Consider the following 16,788-nt stretch of genomic DNA (forward strand, 5'->3'; position numbering starts at 1 on the left):
GTGTGTGTTCAAGGGGGCGCTATTGCTCTAGCTGATAATGCTGTGCTTAAATTTGATGAGGCGCTGCGAAAAGTTTGAGCAGGTCATGAAGAACACAACCTCACACAAGCAGAATTTCATCTGTAAAAGTTTCAGACTTGAGCAGCAACATTTAAAAAACAAAATCAGCAGCGACTCACACGTTAGGTTCGAAGTCCTTAACATTTTATTTACATGCGGAAGGATGCGAAATATCAATATTTATATTACTGCGCTGTCTGAAATAAATAATTCCGCATCAGTCTGTCGCTCCGCACTCGTGTGCATATTCAGGTGTTTACAGAGAAACGTAGTACGAATCGAGGAGGAGGGAGAGGGTGTGTGTGTGTGTGTGTATGTATGTGTATGAGAGAGAGAGAGAGAGAGAGAGAGAGAGAGAGAGAGAGAGAGAGAGAGAGAGAGGCACGCGCTCTCTCCTAGTGCACTTTGCAGTAAGTTGCGGGCGGCTGTTGCTGGCGTGGCGGTTGCTGGTCGCGCAGGGAACTTTAACACGCTGGATCCCAAAGTCCGTCTCCCTCACCTGCGCAGTTCGGAGCTGCCATGGATTTCGCTGCCGGATTTACTATCCTAATCACACTGCCGATCTTTCTGCAGACGAACGGCCTTTATATCTCCAGTAGCATAGGTACGTGCGGCTGCCTTTACCTATTTACACTTCCAGTTCTATCCCATGCAAGATGTCCTGCCCGGTACCACCCCATTGCGCATCAGACCTGGATGTTTGCACACTGTCTCCATCCCCGTGTGAGAAACTTGTGGCATAGGCTATTTCTGATCTTGTTAATTATTCTCTGGAGCTTTTGGAAATATAAACAGACGCAGCATTCTCTTGTGCTGCATCATTACTGCTTGTTGTGTGTTTGTTTCACATGCTGCTGAAATTAATTCTCAGTGCAGCTCTGGCGTTGTAGTGGAAATGTTTTGGGTGTTTTTCCCCCTTCTTCTCGCGTTTGCGATTTTTAACAGACGCTCTGGCGATTGATGTGTCTGAGAGCGGAAGTATTGCAAGATATTGCTTTCAAATAATAATAATAATAAAAATGTCCCAGTTCTGTTCTCCTTTGTGAGAGTTTAAACAAAACGTGCGTTTTGCATATTGAAACTTAAAAAACAAAAACAAAAACAAAAAAACCCCAAAGCTTTAAAATGGACCTTTTCGTTTTCGAAGAGAAAGACTAGAATGTTTTCATGCTGCAACTTTTGGTTTGTTGGTAACTTGAAATAGTTATTGGTAAATAAAAGAATGTAATAAATGTGCTAGAGGAAGTGAATCTTGATGCACATTATGAGCTCAGCATCACTTTGAACGGACATATCGGCTGTGTCTCAGAACCTAGTGAGTTACCTACCTAGGCAACATTTTTGGGCATAGATGTGTGGAGAATTTTTGTGCATGAGGTGAATACAATTTTACTGGTGTTATAGGTGCATGTTGAACTTTTGGGTATCATAGGTGTGTGCAGCATTTTTTTTTTTTGCATCAGTTGCATAAAGTATTATTGGGTATCATAGGTAAGTGCAACATATTTTGAACATCATATGTAAGTGAAGCATTGTTTAGCATAATTTTTTTTTATATAATAGGTGTATAATTATATAATAACCTATATTATAATAGGTTCGAGCATCATTTTGTGTGTACAACATTAATGTGCATCAGGTGGATAAGTCTTATTGTGTATCATGGGGCTTGTGGCACATTTGGGTATCACAGCATTTTTGTGTATCAGGTGCATGAAATATTATTGACGGTTTTCGGTGCATGTGGCACCTTTATTTTAAGAATTATAGTTGAGTGGAGCATTTTTGGGCATTAAAGGTGCATGCCGCATTTATGGGCATGTTAGGTGGATGGAACATTTTTGGGCATCATAGGCACATCCAGCTTTTTTGGATATCATAGGCTTGTTTGGAAACAGCTGAGCTGAATGTGAATTGAGCTGACACGTATTGCACATGTGATGCCCTAAATGCTGTCTTTGTAGGGTGCTCAATGTGACACTCATTTAGGATGAGTGGCCTTTTTTTTCCTTATTTGAGTCTATTGTGTTCCTTCTTGATATATTTCTGTATTGTAAATACATCTATCAAGTATCCTGCTGTCATTGAAAAGAATATGGCATATTGACAAATATACATTTTATTTATCTTGGTATTTTTTGATGGGAGGCAGATATACAATTACAAACACAGAATAACAAAACACACTGTTCACACAGTCTGTGCACAAACAGGCGTTGTTAAATATGAAAATGATGGTGTCAAATAAGTGTTAATGTGTTTCTTCACCCGGACCCATCTGACCCATTGCTTCTCATGTGCATTAACTCGCTGCATGGGAAAGAATGTGCATTTAAAGTGTCAACATAAACACATCTAAATTTAAGTCGCTTTGTGAGAAGAAGCATTGTTTCTGCAAACCATCACATGAAAGTTGTCAGCACAGTGACATTCATTATAGATGCAATACAGCCAATGTGTGCTGTCTGACTGACTTTCTTTGTGTGTAATGCAGATTCCCTGCAGCATGTTCTGGGGGACTATGGACTGGTGAAGCCCGTTCTTACTGATGCAGAAGGCCGCTTCCTGTCCCATGCGGTATCGGTTGGTCCAGCAGATGGGCAGTTCCGTAGGCGCTGGAGAAGAGAGGCGGCATCGGCCGACCACGCCAACCATGAGTCCGGAGGAGACGCGCTCGAGCAGCTCTACTACAACGTCACCGTCTTCGGCCGGGAGTTTCACCTGCGTCTGCGCCGCAACAAACGCCTGGTGGCTCCCGGAGCCAAGATGGAGTGGCAGGAATCTGGCGGCATGCACTCCGAGCCTTTGAAGAGTGACTGCATGTATGTGGGTGACATTACGGACATACAGGGAGCCTCAGTAGCCATTAGTAACTGCGACGGCCTGGTAAGTGGCCACATTGGCCTTTATTTGTGTGCGATGTCCAGTATGTCCAGTTAATTTATAAAATTCCTTCATGAAGCTAATCTGTTCGATAAAAATTGCAATCATTGAAAAGAAACGTTAATGAAAAAGGAGTGTTTTTATCTTTCCTATATTCAATCAGCGTGAAAAATTCGTTTTTTTTGCTGCGTACGTATATTTGTAGTTTTTTTACATTTCAGGTCCTCTCAAGTTTTTTACTTCATGTATCCTAATAACGTGGGTAACCTTAAAGCTATAGTATACGATGTTAAAAATCGGTCGAGAAAGCCTGAGACGTTAGGGAAGTTTTAAAAAAACTCATCCCGCCCCTCCACACACACACCCCTCCCCTCTGTGCTACCTGATCCCTCCCACCGGGAAACGAATTGAACAACGTCAATTAGTCAAGCTGTGATCACCGGTAGTAAACATCGGACACACATCATATGTAAAATTGCCTTTAGACACTTGAACTTAGTTGCTTCATCAACAATTCAATGTCACGTTTGAGTTCACGTCAACGCAAGATTAGCAACACATGAAATGTTCTAAACTCCCCACCACCATTAGTATAATACTACTAGTATTGCTAAGGTTTTGAGTAATTGTTATTGCAGCACACAACGCATCTTGTTCAAATTCCGATCGGCTCGAACAGAAACCCGCTAGGCCTACTGAAATATATTCAAGGACTTCAAGAAATATAATTATTTTGACCCGTGATAGGCGATGCTAAACGGCTAACATTCCAATGCCGACCGGCAGCAAGAGCATGTTGTCAGACTGATAAAAAGCTATTTATGTAACACGTCACACCATAAAAGTATAAATAAATGTTTACCTGCTCAACAAAAAGTCAGCCGTGTCAGCGTCGGTCAGCTTCCTCCAACGGTCAATGGTGGACCCTATATTTATTGTACTCAAAGTTCGGCGTTGTTCAAATTTTTTTATTTTATATCTGCTCGTTCCTCTAATGACTTTCTCTTTCATCCTAACTTTACTGTAGGGGCAAGCAGGGGACGCTTGCTGCTGTCTTTTTTTTTATCCATTGCTGATATGCTACTTAGCTAGCTACCATAGACTTTTTTTCATTCTTTTTTCTATTCATATTGTTAGGATTGTACTATATAACAATAACCAGCATCTAAGCGAGGATATTAATAATGAACAATCTTTGAAACCGTATACCATAGCTTTAAGGGGGCTGAACCTGATTTCATCAAGTGCGACATGTTCCTGAATCAACATCTTTGTTGATCCTGGAACAACATTCCAAACCTATCAGATTTGATAGACAAGTTCACAGTTTATGTCAAGTTTAGACTTACAACCAGGGTTAGGTGCTTCTACATCAGTGTTATTCACCTATCATTTTACTCAGATTTTAGGGGTAAGTTATGGGTAGGGTTAGGTTTAAGGGTAGGGATATGGTTAGGACAGGAATGTTGATCCAGGATCAACAAAATATGATGACCAAGGAACGCGTCTAACTTTGCAAAATAAGTACATGCGTTAAGAGGAGACAACCAGGAATGTGGATGTGAACCCATAATGAGGTGGTCGTGGTCACATTAAGGTCCTTAATGGTGTAGCCTAAATTTTTGTCCCGGGCCATGTGTTTTTAAGTGACATTGCTGCCTGAAACTATCCGTGCATGCAGAAGTCACAGATTTTTTGAGTATCCTGGGATATTTCTAAAACAAGCTGAAAGGCAAATAAATATTTGAGTGGTAGAGTGTGCTTTGTGACTTGTTGTGTGCACTGAGATCTGTGTTTATGGCAGCGACAGATGTGAGGATTGGAATACAGGTCTCTTGTTAATTACTGAAGTTGTTTTTCTTTACTCAAATAAAACTATAATTCTAAACAGGCCCAGATGAGAAGCTAGCTCAGAGAGTCTGCCAGAGATCATGAGATCCATTCGCCCCCTGTGGCTGACATCTTTATACAGCGAGAAAGAGAGACACAAAATAAACGGAGTGAATAAACTTTACATGCAGATTAAACTGAGGTTAAATAAATTATGTAGACATTAACTATAAAGTTCCAGTGCAGGGCTGTGCTGTCTGATCGGTTGGACTCAGTGTGATCAGTGCTCGTAGAGGCATTATAGCCCTTGTGGAAAAAACGGCACTTAGATTTATTTATTGATTGTATACTTAAAATCCAAAATAATTTTTTTTTTCAGTTAATGTAATTGACACAAATCAAAAAGTACTTGAAATGTGACCTACTGTATACTGTAAGATAATACTATAGACTTACATTACATATAAACACAGTTTAAAAGTGTACCGTACATTTTTTTCCTTTGGTTTAACTTAAGGTACCTGGTTGTTCATTGAAAAAATAAATTAGTTAATACAATTGTCACAATTATGTTCTGTCCAGTCTGCACCTGTTCTCATTAGTCCCAGGTTAGTTTACTTTACTCCTCCTGTGTCTAGTTAGTTTCCTAATTTCCTCCTGTGTATTTATACTCCCTGTTCTGTTCAGTCCCTTGTCAGTTCTCGTTAATGATAGATGTGGTTGTGTATGTCCTGCCTGTACTCCTCAAGTAAAGTTTATGTTTAACCTGGATCTTCGTCTTGTGCTTTCAACTACCACCACAGCATTACAACAATGAAGGAGATTGGTTTAATAAGTAGAAACTCAGAATACTGTTATCTGAACCACATTAATTATCTAAGTTGATTTGATAAAAGATAAAACTGTCAAGGTTGTGGTGCGGGTTGAAGAAGAGGCAGAGGCTCAAAAGGCTCTAATTCAAACGTTTACTAATATATACTTCCAGACAGGTTGACAGGCAGAAGGTTAACTCACACATTAAACACTGTAACATTAACAAGAACCGACAAGGATAGACTGAACAGAAGTAAACTAAATACAAGCACAAATCAAACATAACAAGTTAATCACAGGAGACACGGATGATGAAGACGAGGAATAGGTGGGTAATCTAGGGAGTGAGTTCAGGTGTGGAGACAAGGAGGATTCTGGATGTAGTGCAGACGAAAAAACAGACTGGTACGGACGATGACTGTGACAAAAACATTGTGATAAATTATGAAAATTATTTTAACGTTTAATAATTTAAATATTTTTTTACAGTGGTTATTTGTAAATTTTATATTTAAAGTAGGCCTACGTTATTTTTTTATTGTAGTTTTTTTCTGTAGTGTGTTACTAGAAATAACATTTAAAATCTGTGAAATATTTTTTTTAGAATCCTTTTAAGAAATATACTCCTGGTCATTATTTTCAGTATTGGGTTACTCTAAAAAAATACATTACTTACTAGCTAGTATCTACTAATTACATCTTCATCATTGTAAAGATTAGATTTTAACATTAGACATTGAATTTGGATGTTAAATCGACTATTGTTTTTTTTATAGAATTGTTCTATAATCCGTACAGTATTAAATGCATCAGAAGTAACTGTAATTACATTACATAAAAATCAAGAGTAATCCCTTACTTTACTTTTTCAAGGGAAAAGTAATTAAATTAAAGTTAATAACAATGAATTACTTAGTAATGCATTACAACCAACTTTGATGATTTCATAACATACTTTAATGTGTACTTATTTGAAAAACATTATTGATGCTTCTTGACCATGTGAATTGCAATTGATTACAGTGAAGTTGTGAAATAAGTTCTTTATACACTAAAATATGAACTCTGAAAGTGTATTATATTCATAACTCTTTTTCTTAAAAATACACCTCATTACATTACAGTGAAAAATTACATTCTTTAAAGTTTTTAAGCTATATATATATATATATATATATATATATATATATATATATATATATATATATATATTCAGTCAGTGTGTTTTTAATTTTTACAGTATGTCTTCATTTGTATGATTGTGTGTGTAGTAGCTTGTTTTTAGAACTCCATGTGCTCGTTAAATGAATACCCCATATGAAGTCATGCTTACAGGCATACTCTGTGTGTTTGTGTGCTTGTGCACAGGTATGTCCACACCTTTGCCAGTTTGTGTGTGTGTGCATGTATGTGAGTGCACGCTCCAGTGGGCATAGTGCCCACAGGATTCAACCCAGTCTCCATGCTGTCCTTCAGCTTCAAACACTCATGGTCATCAGGGGCAATAGCCGTGGGCATCTTGCATATAAAATAGCAGCCTCAGTAACCCCATTTCCTCAGAGGGCAATACTCCTTAACAGAGAAAATAAATGCAACCTTAGCTTCACAGCTCCTGGTATTTCAGTCCCAGGGTTGTTTGCACATGATTATGTTGCAGAAGGAATAGTGTCCATGTTAACAACAGTATTAAGTGTATTTTGAATAGCTCTAAGTCAGGGCATTCAGAGTGACAGATCAGGAGAGCATTTCAATTTATCCTCTTCTTTTCCTGAAGCTTCCCCTGATTTATACCGGAAGCTTGTTGTCATTTTTCAATCAAACAGGCTTTTGTAGTGTCAACTTGGTAAGTGTGTCGTAGTGGCAAGTGCTCAATTTAGTTTTTTTTTTTGTGGTAATACTATGAAAGGTGACAAATTGTACAGACATCATTTTTGGCCAAACTGTCATACAAAGAAAGATTTAGATGTCATACAAAGATTATGAACACATTCAAAAATATATGTATATATATTATGAAAAATTGTATATTTTTCATATACCATTTATAACCATATATATATATACCATGGTAAACCATTAGAAATTATTTATTTAATTTAATTTATCTTATATTATATTTCCTTGAACATTTTTAACAATGCTCAATCTTACACTTCAAAAAGTTCTGGTTATAACTTCTAAACTGTTTTTTAAGGTAGGGTAGGAGGCTAGCAATAGCGAGCTAGCTTTAAAGCATAAGATCCCACCCTCCCTTTTATAGCGCTCTCAAAAGCCACGCCTTCTTCAAAACACATGAACGTGTGCAGTAGGGAGCAAACAAAAGTGTCACGAGAGATGGCATTAAACTCCCTTGTGTCTCAAAGCACATAACATTACAATAAAAATGAACATTTTATATTCGGACCGAATGCAATGATTGGACGAACATTTTATGATCCTACGCCTTCCACAGATGTTATATAAATACATTTAGACCACTTAACTTAGGGATTAGTATCAGGCTGTGAGGAGACTTTCAGCCAGCATAACAAAATATTTTTCTGAAACAAATCGCCTACACTGCCTTAAAGGAGACCAGAAAGGGTAAACAGCCAGATGGAATTAGGTAGACACTGTAGCAGTAACCACTTGTTCAAGAATTTCATAGAAACTCATTGTTCCATTCCTTCCGAATAACTAGAACTGCAAAAAAATCAAAACATCTGCTCATCAAGCAAGAGGTTACACAGGCTGAAGAGAAATCCACTTAAATGCCATTATGTTTTCTCCAAAAAAGTCTTTTTTTGTGCAAATCAGAGGTATGTGGTATACAGGTGTTAGAGGTAAGATGTGTTAATTAGAGGGTCAAGTTTAGTAAGGCTGAACACCCCCCCCCCCCCCCCCCAGTTTTGGACAACTAAATTCCGTTATACACATTGATATAACTGTTTAATTAAATTATATTTTATTAACAAAGTTCCAGAGGAGCATGTTCAGGTAATCAACCAAATTAGCACGGGAGGAGTTAATCAACTAAATGAGTGCTCGTAGCGCTTCCCTCGGACAGCTTGGTAAATACGCAAACCTTTAGCCTACTATTATTGGCCTAAATGTGAACTCGTGAATAAAGTGTATAACTGAATTTAATCTGACTGCAACGCTATCTATTAGCCTACCTAATGCAGCAACCTATGTGGCATTTCCTGATGATCGAGGTTGTTCCTGAACTTCCTGTTCTCTGTGAAATTCACACGAGCTTAGAGCTCGTGCGAGTAAGCACTTAGAACTATTAATGTTGCTGTCTTCAAGAAGTGCTGAAATGTCAATCACTATATTATCATGGCATGGCTATAGCTATAGTCAGGAAAAGAAGACCCAAAAGCAGGAATATGTAGCAAATAAAACTTTATTTTTATGGGGTGGCCTGTCTTGAGTGTGTGACTCCAGGCCTAATGGTGTCCCAATAAACTTAAACTGAAATATAGCAAAATTATATATAAATAATTTAATATAGGCCTATCCTAATAAATTAAACCTAAATAGCAATATTTAAAAAAAAACTACAACCAAAATGACAGAAGCACATAACGAAATTGCTTAAAATTAAACTAAAATTACCACGGAAACTAAAAATAAAACTAAATCAAAATTAAAATAACACTACAGGTCTCCACACCAATTACGTGACTGAAAAGTATGAAAGCCGTGTTACCGGCCAACCGGTAACCCAGGGGCGCAAGGATACTGTAGGGGGGCGCGGGAGATCAGCAGAAAAAACAACAACAAAAAAAAAACATTCAACTGCGTGAATAGTAAGGGTGTCACGATTTAGATTTTAAATCGAAATCGATCGAAATTTAATTCACAATCTCGAACTTCGAATAAAAAAATGGAATCGTCGATGCTGCCATGCCCCCATGTCACGTCCGGTCGGCGTGCAAAGCGGAAAAAAACACGCGTGTTGAAGTGCTGCGAGTCTATGGTCAACCTCCTCTAACTTGCCTAAAGCCACTCAAAAGATAGCATGGCAACTGCATCATCGACAGAACTTGAACCCCCTCCTCTTTCATTGAAGTCGCAGGTGTGGACGTTTTTTGGATTTTCCAGTGAGTTATGTTGACAACGTTCGCGCTTCAAAAAAGCCACAGTTTGCAGACATCCAAGTCTCGCGGAAGTTCCGGGAGTCTCCCGCATATTGATAGCGGCTCCCTGATGCACGCAATTTAGTTAAAATCTCCCGGAATCTAGAGTGAGCGAGCAAGAGCGCGCATGCGAGCCAGAAAAAAATGTGCTCCAAACCGTATAGCGCGCGCACGGCAGAGAAGGAGAGAGCAAGAGACTTTGCGTGTGTGCCTCATGAAGCGCATGTAAGAGAGAGCATTCTGATTGGCCGGTTTCGGCTTTAAAAAAAGTAAATGTAAAAATCGAGAATCGAATCGAACCGTGACCTTAGAATCGAAAATTTAATCGAATCAAGGATTTGGAGAATCGTAACACCCCTAGTGAATAGCGGTCAGCGCTCTGCCTTGATAAAGCGGCATCGAACTGCAATTACACTGGATCGTTCTTCTTCAGACCGTTGACTTGTCACTGCTGGAACAAGCCCAACATAGAAGTTGCTCGCAGTAGAAAAGTACTTCTTCAGCGGACCGAAACTCATGCTGCTATTGTGAACTCGCCACTCCGCTGCTGTGCGTGTTCCGGTGAAAAGACGAATAAGAAGCTGAGAAAGTTTGAGAACCACTGCTGTATAGTGAGTGACATGACAGCACTTCGTAAAGACAGCGACATTAATAGTTCGTAATAGACATAAATGCTCGACAAAATCTTGCAGGCCAAATCTAGTAATTTCAATAAGAATCTGGCCGTTCAGATTCTTGGCCGTTCAGATTCTTGGCTGTTTCACATAAGGGTGAAAAAGTTCCCAACGCAGATTTTTGCTAATGTTCAAGTTGGTCACGTGAATTCGCCATACTGACCACCATCAGAAAACTGTTTGGTTTGTAAGTGACTTCTGTACAAGCAGTGTATTTTGCTGAAATATCGCTATTGTGACTACACCTTCATTCACTGATAGTGAACTGAGTTGAGCTCAACAACTCAATCAGTGAAGGATTCTTTTGAGCCAGTCATTTTTTAATGAAGGCTCTTTTTGGTGCTTTTGGGGTAATTTTTGAAGCTTAAATGTTGTGGTCACAATGAATTGTTTGAAGATTGAATTGTTTATTTCACAGAATAAATAAAGCCATACAGGTTTATAACAAAATGAGGGCGAGTAAATGATGACAGAAATTTCATTGTTCCTTTGATATTCAATTCTTTCAAAAAAATTTTGTCCATTGTCTTGGAGGTGAGCCAGTTGGCATCTTTTAACTACAACTAAATGCACAGCTAAACTTTCATGGACAGTGTTCATAGAACCAAACATAGAAAAGTAACAGCACCAGCACACACCTTGAGGGAAGCTTGCGCTCGTAATATTGCCAGACTAATGAAGACAGAGACAGTGTTGAGCAGCTGAGCAGGATCGGAGAGGACACGCCATGGTTGATGAAAGACAAGGCCAAGGCTGAGATAGTAAACAGGCCGGGGAGGAGAGCCGTATCGAAGACGAATGGTGCTGTCGGCACATTGGTTTCAGTACACAAGCAGGCCAGTAACACTCCTCCCCGGGGGGACAGGCTTTTATACGTGTGTGCTGAAGACTGCCCAAAGCCTAATCCTTTCACACACTTCAGTGCCCAACGCAATTATACTCTTGCATCTTCTCTTCTCTTGGGGCGAATCTGCATCCAGCAATGCACTCATACCATCTATCAGACACTTTTTCCATGATCATACCATGTGCATTGCATCAGCAACAAAAGGCAAAGCTGTTCGCTAGCTTCAGTCATTGACCATCCATCCATCCATCCATCCATCCATCCATCCATCCATCCATCCATCCATCCATCCATCCATCCATCCATCCATCCATCCATCCATCCATCCATCCATCCATCCATCCATCCATCCATCCATCCATCCATCCATCCATCCATCCATCCATCCATCCAACCAACCAACCAACCAACCAACCAACCAACCAACCAACCAACCATAGCCAACTTTTTATTCTAAATAAAGATATTCCAGTTCATTTGTGAACTCGCCTTTATATATGGTTATTGGCATTTATCACATGAAGGTCCCTTAGTACCTGTTGGATGAGATAATTTTTTCCTTAACACTTCCAAAGACAAGTACGGCAGCGTGTCTAATTTTGATGAGGTGATGAATAGTGTGTAGAGTCCCACGAGGAACATTAGCACTCTATTCGCCTTACATGTTTTGGAACATCTGTTTCACTTGCCTCAATTTTACTTGCGGTTTGCTTTAAGTTCTTGAGCATTACTTGATCTCAACCAGCTAATCTTATTCCTGTAGTTTAAGGGGGAACGATCCAGGCATAAACCATTTTATGTCCCATTAGTGCCCATGAGTCATCAAATAACACTTTTAACAACTTTTAACAAGCGGAGACAGTTGGTCATTTTAGGAGTTGATGATCCGGTAATGACACAGGTGGTTAAGGTGAAAACACTGTAGGCAGAGAGACTCCATTTCTCGAGCAAAAAGAACTAGCATCACCGTGGATATAACCGTGATATGAGCTGAGCTAGCGGAGTTCAAGTGCCATTTATTTCTGAGTATAATCATTATATCAATTTTCTGCTGAGCAGCTGTTATTGACCCCTTTTGTTCGAGTTTGTGTGAATTGGCTGGTGTTGGGCTTGAACGAACAAGAGATTATGCTATGATTACAGACTCCGCCCTGCAATGTGGCTCTCAAACGCACAATTACTCAATCAAGAGGCTTTTATCAGCCAGTCAGTGTCTCAGTGCGAGGGCAGGAATGTTTCTCATAACCTATAATTACCAATTCCTACTGACTGCAATTCAGCAGCCATTCTCACAGTTTATGCACTGAATGCATAAAAAAAGACGAGGGATTTCCCTTTGGTAGTGCATGAGGAAATAATATGTGAGGAAATTCCACATGAGTAAAGACATTATGTACAGTAGGTGAAATTTTAATAGCAGTAACATTAGCACTAGCAACAGCAAGGTTGTGGGTTTGATTCCTCTGGAACACATGAACTGATTAAAAAAATGGTAATAACTTTGTAATGTAAGTAACTTTGGTTAATTCAATTACTTGTGGTACATTCATAAAAATCAAGATTCCAAAAGAGATTTTTTTTGTAGCGATGCCATAGAAGAACCATTTCAGTGAACAGTTAAAAGAACCATTTTTTCTTAAAGTAAACTAAATGTATTCATCTAAAGAACCTTTTTTAACACTAACCTTTTGTGCAATGGAAAGAGTCCATGGATGTTAATGGTTCTTTGTGGAACCATCAATGCCAATAAAGTACTTTATTTTTAAGATTGTACCATGTAAAATTTATTTTCTATAAAATCTTTATTAAAGCGCACAGACAGAGAACCGAAATTGTTAAAATGACTAGAAAAAAATTTCTAAGAAAAACACAAAGGGATTTTGCACAGCACTGCGTATTAAAATATACCAGTTGTTCAAGTTCTCAAATTGTCCAGCTTCTGCTTTGAGAGTTTTTATTCTTTCATTACATAATAAAGCAACATCACACAGGCAAGGACGCTGTTGTTCCAACAATACAATTGTTCCAGAAGTTGCAAATGGTTGTTGTTATTGAGTGTGTGCTAGTTTAACAAATATAAAGCTTCCTTTTTTTCTCATAAACTGGCGATTAACAAGCTAGATAGTCACAAAAATTGTGTCATAGGGGTGTCAGAAACAAAATGTAACTGACAAAACTAAAAAAACAAAGGTATCAAAACCCACATTTTGAGACATTTGACCTGATTTAGCCTTTTCTGGTTCAGAATGGTCGACCATTGTGTCTCACCCAATATCCTTGGGCCTTGATGCTCAACACAGAACATTTAGCAGCCTGTTTACCAGGAGCCTCCCTGAGAGTCTCCCACTCTGTTTCTCTCCATCTCCCTCTCTTCATTTACCTGTGGGGAGGTGGGGTTGGTGCAGTTCCATAAGCAGCAAAACAGGACAATATCACACTGTTTTGTACGTATTCACACCTTCAGGCTTCCAGATGCTGATGTGTTTCATTTGTTTTTGTTATTGATGCAGCAAAAATAGTGTTGTTTTGATGTAGATTATGATTGAAGCGCTTTAGATTTACACTCTGCTCTCTTATTAATGCACAGTAAAATCAGTCTGTTTAAAAGTGATCCATCCATCCATCCATCCATCCATCCATCCATCCATCCATCCTCTCATCTTGTTTACTCAATATTATAGTAATGATAATTGATTAAAATTTGTAATCATTGCATTTTCATTTTCACACCATACAATATGCTAACTTATAACTGCCAAACAGTGGTAAATACAGAAGTACAGAAACTTGCAAAGCATATTTGATATCACAAATATGTAAAAGTTGACTGCATGTTCATTGTCTGTAATGAAATTAATTTGCCCAAAAGTTGAGATGCAGATCATTGTCCCAAAAACATGCCCATGCCTATGATGCAAAACTAAGATTTCCAATCTGCCAAAGGCACTTCACTAAAATATTTTAAAGGTGCTCTAAGCGATGTCGGGTGACATCACTTCTTGTTGACGTTTAAAGTATTGTCAAACAAAACGAAGGCTAGCTAGACCCTCCCTCCTCCTCATCCACGCACTAACCCCCCAAACCCCACCCCCAAACCCTTCTTATCGGTTATTGGCTGGAACAGTTTGTTATGTTTCGTGGTGCGGGTTAACCCAGTTTGTTTTTGTTGCCGTTTGTGGAGCCTGGGGTGTCTGCAGAGACCGTGTTTTTTTACAGTGTGTTCAGGGGACAGGCAGCTAGCGGATAGTGAGGAGATGTTTGTTGTATGTGACAAAAAAAATTTTGGCCTAAAAAACGTGTGACATCGCGTTGAGCACCTTTAAGTCATAATCCCTGTAACATGCTGTGCATCAAATAATTGTTTACAGAAGCATTAGAGATTGATTTAATCGTACTCCAGCAATTTCTCATGCCTTAGTTCTACCTGAAAGACTGGAGAGGCAAAATAACGTAACAAGCATGCATTTATTAACAGCAAAGCAAGCAAGCAAGTATTGAGATATAAAGTTCTTTGGCGTAGGCCCCGTCCGTAGCTCGCAATCCGAGGATATGGAATCTGCATATCCTGCCTGAAGACGAAGGCAGGGGCGCAGCCGACCCCCTGGGAGGTATGGGAAGGGACCATCCTGGTGGTGGTGGGGAGGATAGAGGTGAATGTAGGCGTCAGCATTTGCAAACTCAGACATGTGTACAGTAAGTACCAATCTTTTTACACTACAAGACAAGTTTTAAAACACGATTGGATAGATGAGAAGGTAATAAGTGACGTAAAAATTGAGTCTTCCTGGCAGAACTTGCGCTAAAGCTTTCATTTAATTTCCAGTTCAGATCCTCCCATGAGTCTCCAAGCAGTTTTTCAAAGTGTAAGTGTTCTAGTGTAATGAAAGCACTATCTTGCTGCAAAATGACATTAGACTAACTTGAATTTGTATGGTTGTCCAAGCTAGTTTATGAAGATTAGTATTGGTTTGGTGTCGGTTTATCTCAAGGAGGTCTGTAATACCTAGAGAAATATAACTAACTGGGAAATATTAACTACAGTAACTAAACATTGGTCTAGCTAGCTGGTGAACCAGCATTTACATGCTATTTAATAGCAAAATTTAGTAGTCTTTTTTTTACAGAGAAGCTAATTGCCAAAGGAAGTATTGTTGAATAAGCTAGTTAAAAGCCTGCTAGGGACCAGCATGCAAAACACAACATATGCTGGGTGTTCAGCAGGGTTATTGGATTTTCTTCAGTAAAAACAAAGCCTCTCCACATTAAAACATGACTATTTAAGAATGTGTGTATCTTCCATGCTCTTTTTCTCTGGTTAAGTGCTAATCATCATGCTTGATGCTTTATGTTCCTCTTCCACTGTGAGTGAAGAATCTCACTCCATGGGATCCTGCTGTGGTGAGATCTGTTGCCTCTCAGATTCATGTGCTATTTTTTTTCACAATCTCTCCGCTAAAAAGATGGTTTCATTTGTCTGTAATCCAGTTATTCATTCTCTGAATGTCACTCTCTCATGCACTTCACCGCTATTTTATTTGATTCTTAAGATAGAAGCAGGTTGCAGAATAAAAAGCTAGACGATACAACACAAGCCCAGCCACCCAAGAGCAATTTGAGGTTAAGGGCACAGCGATGATACGGCTTCCCAAATATCTTTCCAGTTCATACCTCCGACTCCACACTTTGAAGTAATGCCACATATGTTGTTGGGTAGTAGTCAGCTGTAGTGAGCATGAGCACAATGAGCACCCTTCTGAATCTTAAAATCTTAAAATATACTCACAAAATCACCTTTCAAGTCAAGACGCCTTTATTTACATTTCACTTTATACAATACAGATTGTTTTAATTCAATTCAAGTTTTGTTCTCATCCGACAGTGTCAGTGCAGTCAAATTAATAATATTAGTGAAGTGTCTTTTAAACCCCAAGAAAGTAAGCCAAAGGCTAAAGAAGATAGGAAACGCAACACTGCAAGTACACATAAGTGTGTAACAAAAAAATTGCATGGAAATGTAAATACATGTATATTTGCATGTGAGAATGGAGATTTGTTTCTTTACTCCATTCTCTTTTGAGAATGGAGAATGTTTCTTTAATTCTTATTATAGGGACCCCCTCCCCCACACACACTGTCTCTTTAACCTGTTAACCGTTTCCAGAGCGTCGGCGCACTGAAGCGTTTTTTTAAATTTAGTTCAAATTTACTATCAGATTTAATGTTATACCTTGACAAACTATACATCATTAAAAAGATATAATACTCAAGATTCAGTATTTGACCACTATTGTATTCTGAGAAACTTATAGTGACAGTTATGTCTTAATTTGTGTCAGGAGTTATGAAATGGAAAAATGAGTCGATACCTTTATTATGAATTATGAGCGTCAGCTGGTCCATTCATAAAAAACACTCCGTGCTGTCGTCATGACAGCGATTCGCAAAACATCGTCCCTCAGGGCTTTAGCTCAAAAATGTGCAGACTTGGAGAAATATTGATATATTCTCATAGATTCACATCATATTTCTATAGACAGGAATAATATTAGTTGAATTTATA

General features: G+C 38.8%; 1 protein-coding gene across 2 annotated transcripts in view; it reads left to right on the forward strand.

Moving 5' to 3' along the window:
- Positions 1-396: 396 nt before the first annotated feature.
- LOC143756866 (A disintegrin and metalloproteinase with thrombospondin motifs 2) overlaps positions 397-16,788 on the forward strand; it is a 231,222-nt gene continuing 214,830 nt past the window's right edge. Inside the window, exons 1-2 of one of the 2 annotated variants that reach the window (XM_077247690.1) lie at positions 397-664; positions 2,555-2,946. In XM_077247690.1, the coding sequence (XP_077103805.1) occupies positions 580-664; positions 2,555-2,946 (477 nt within the window). In that variant the 5' untranslated portion in view covers positions 397-579. The remainder of the gene's footprint in view (positions 665-2,554; positions 2,947-16,788) is intronic. The other variant, XM_077247691.1, reaches the window with a different exon arrangement.

This window comes from Siphateles boraxobius, unplaced genomic scaffold (genome assembly GCF_051911475.1).
Source record: "Siphateles boraxobius isolate OS27281-9 unplaced genomic scaffold, OSU_SipBor_1 3, whole genome shotgun sequence".
Classification (NCBI taxonomy): domain Eukaryota; kingdom Metazoa; phylum Chordata; class Actinopteri; order Cypriniformes; family Leuciscidae; genus Siphateles; species Siphateles boraxobius.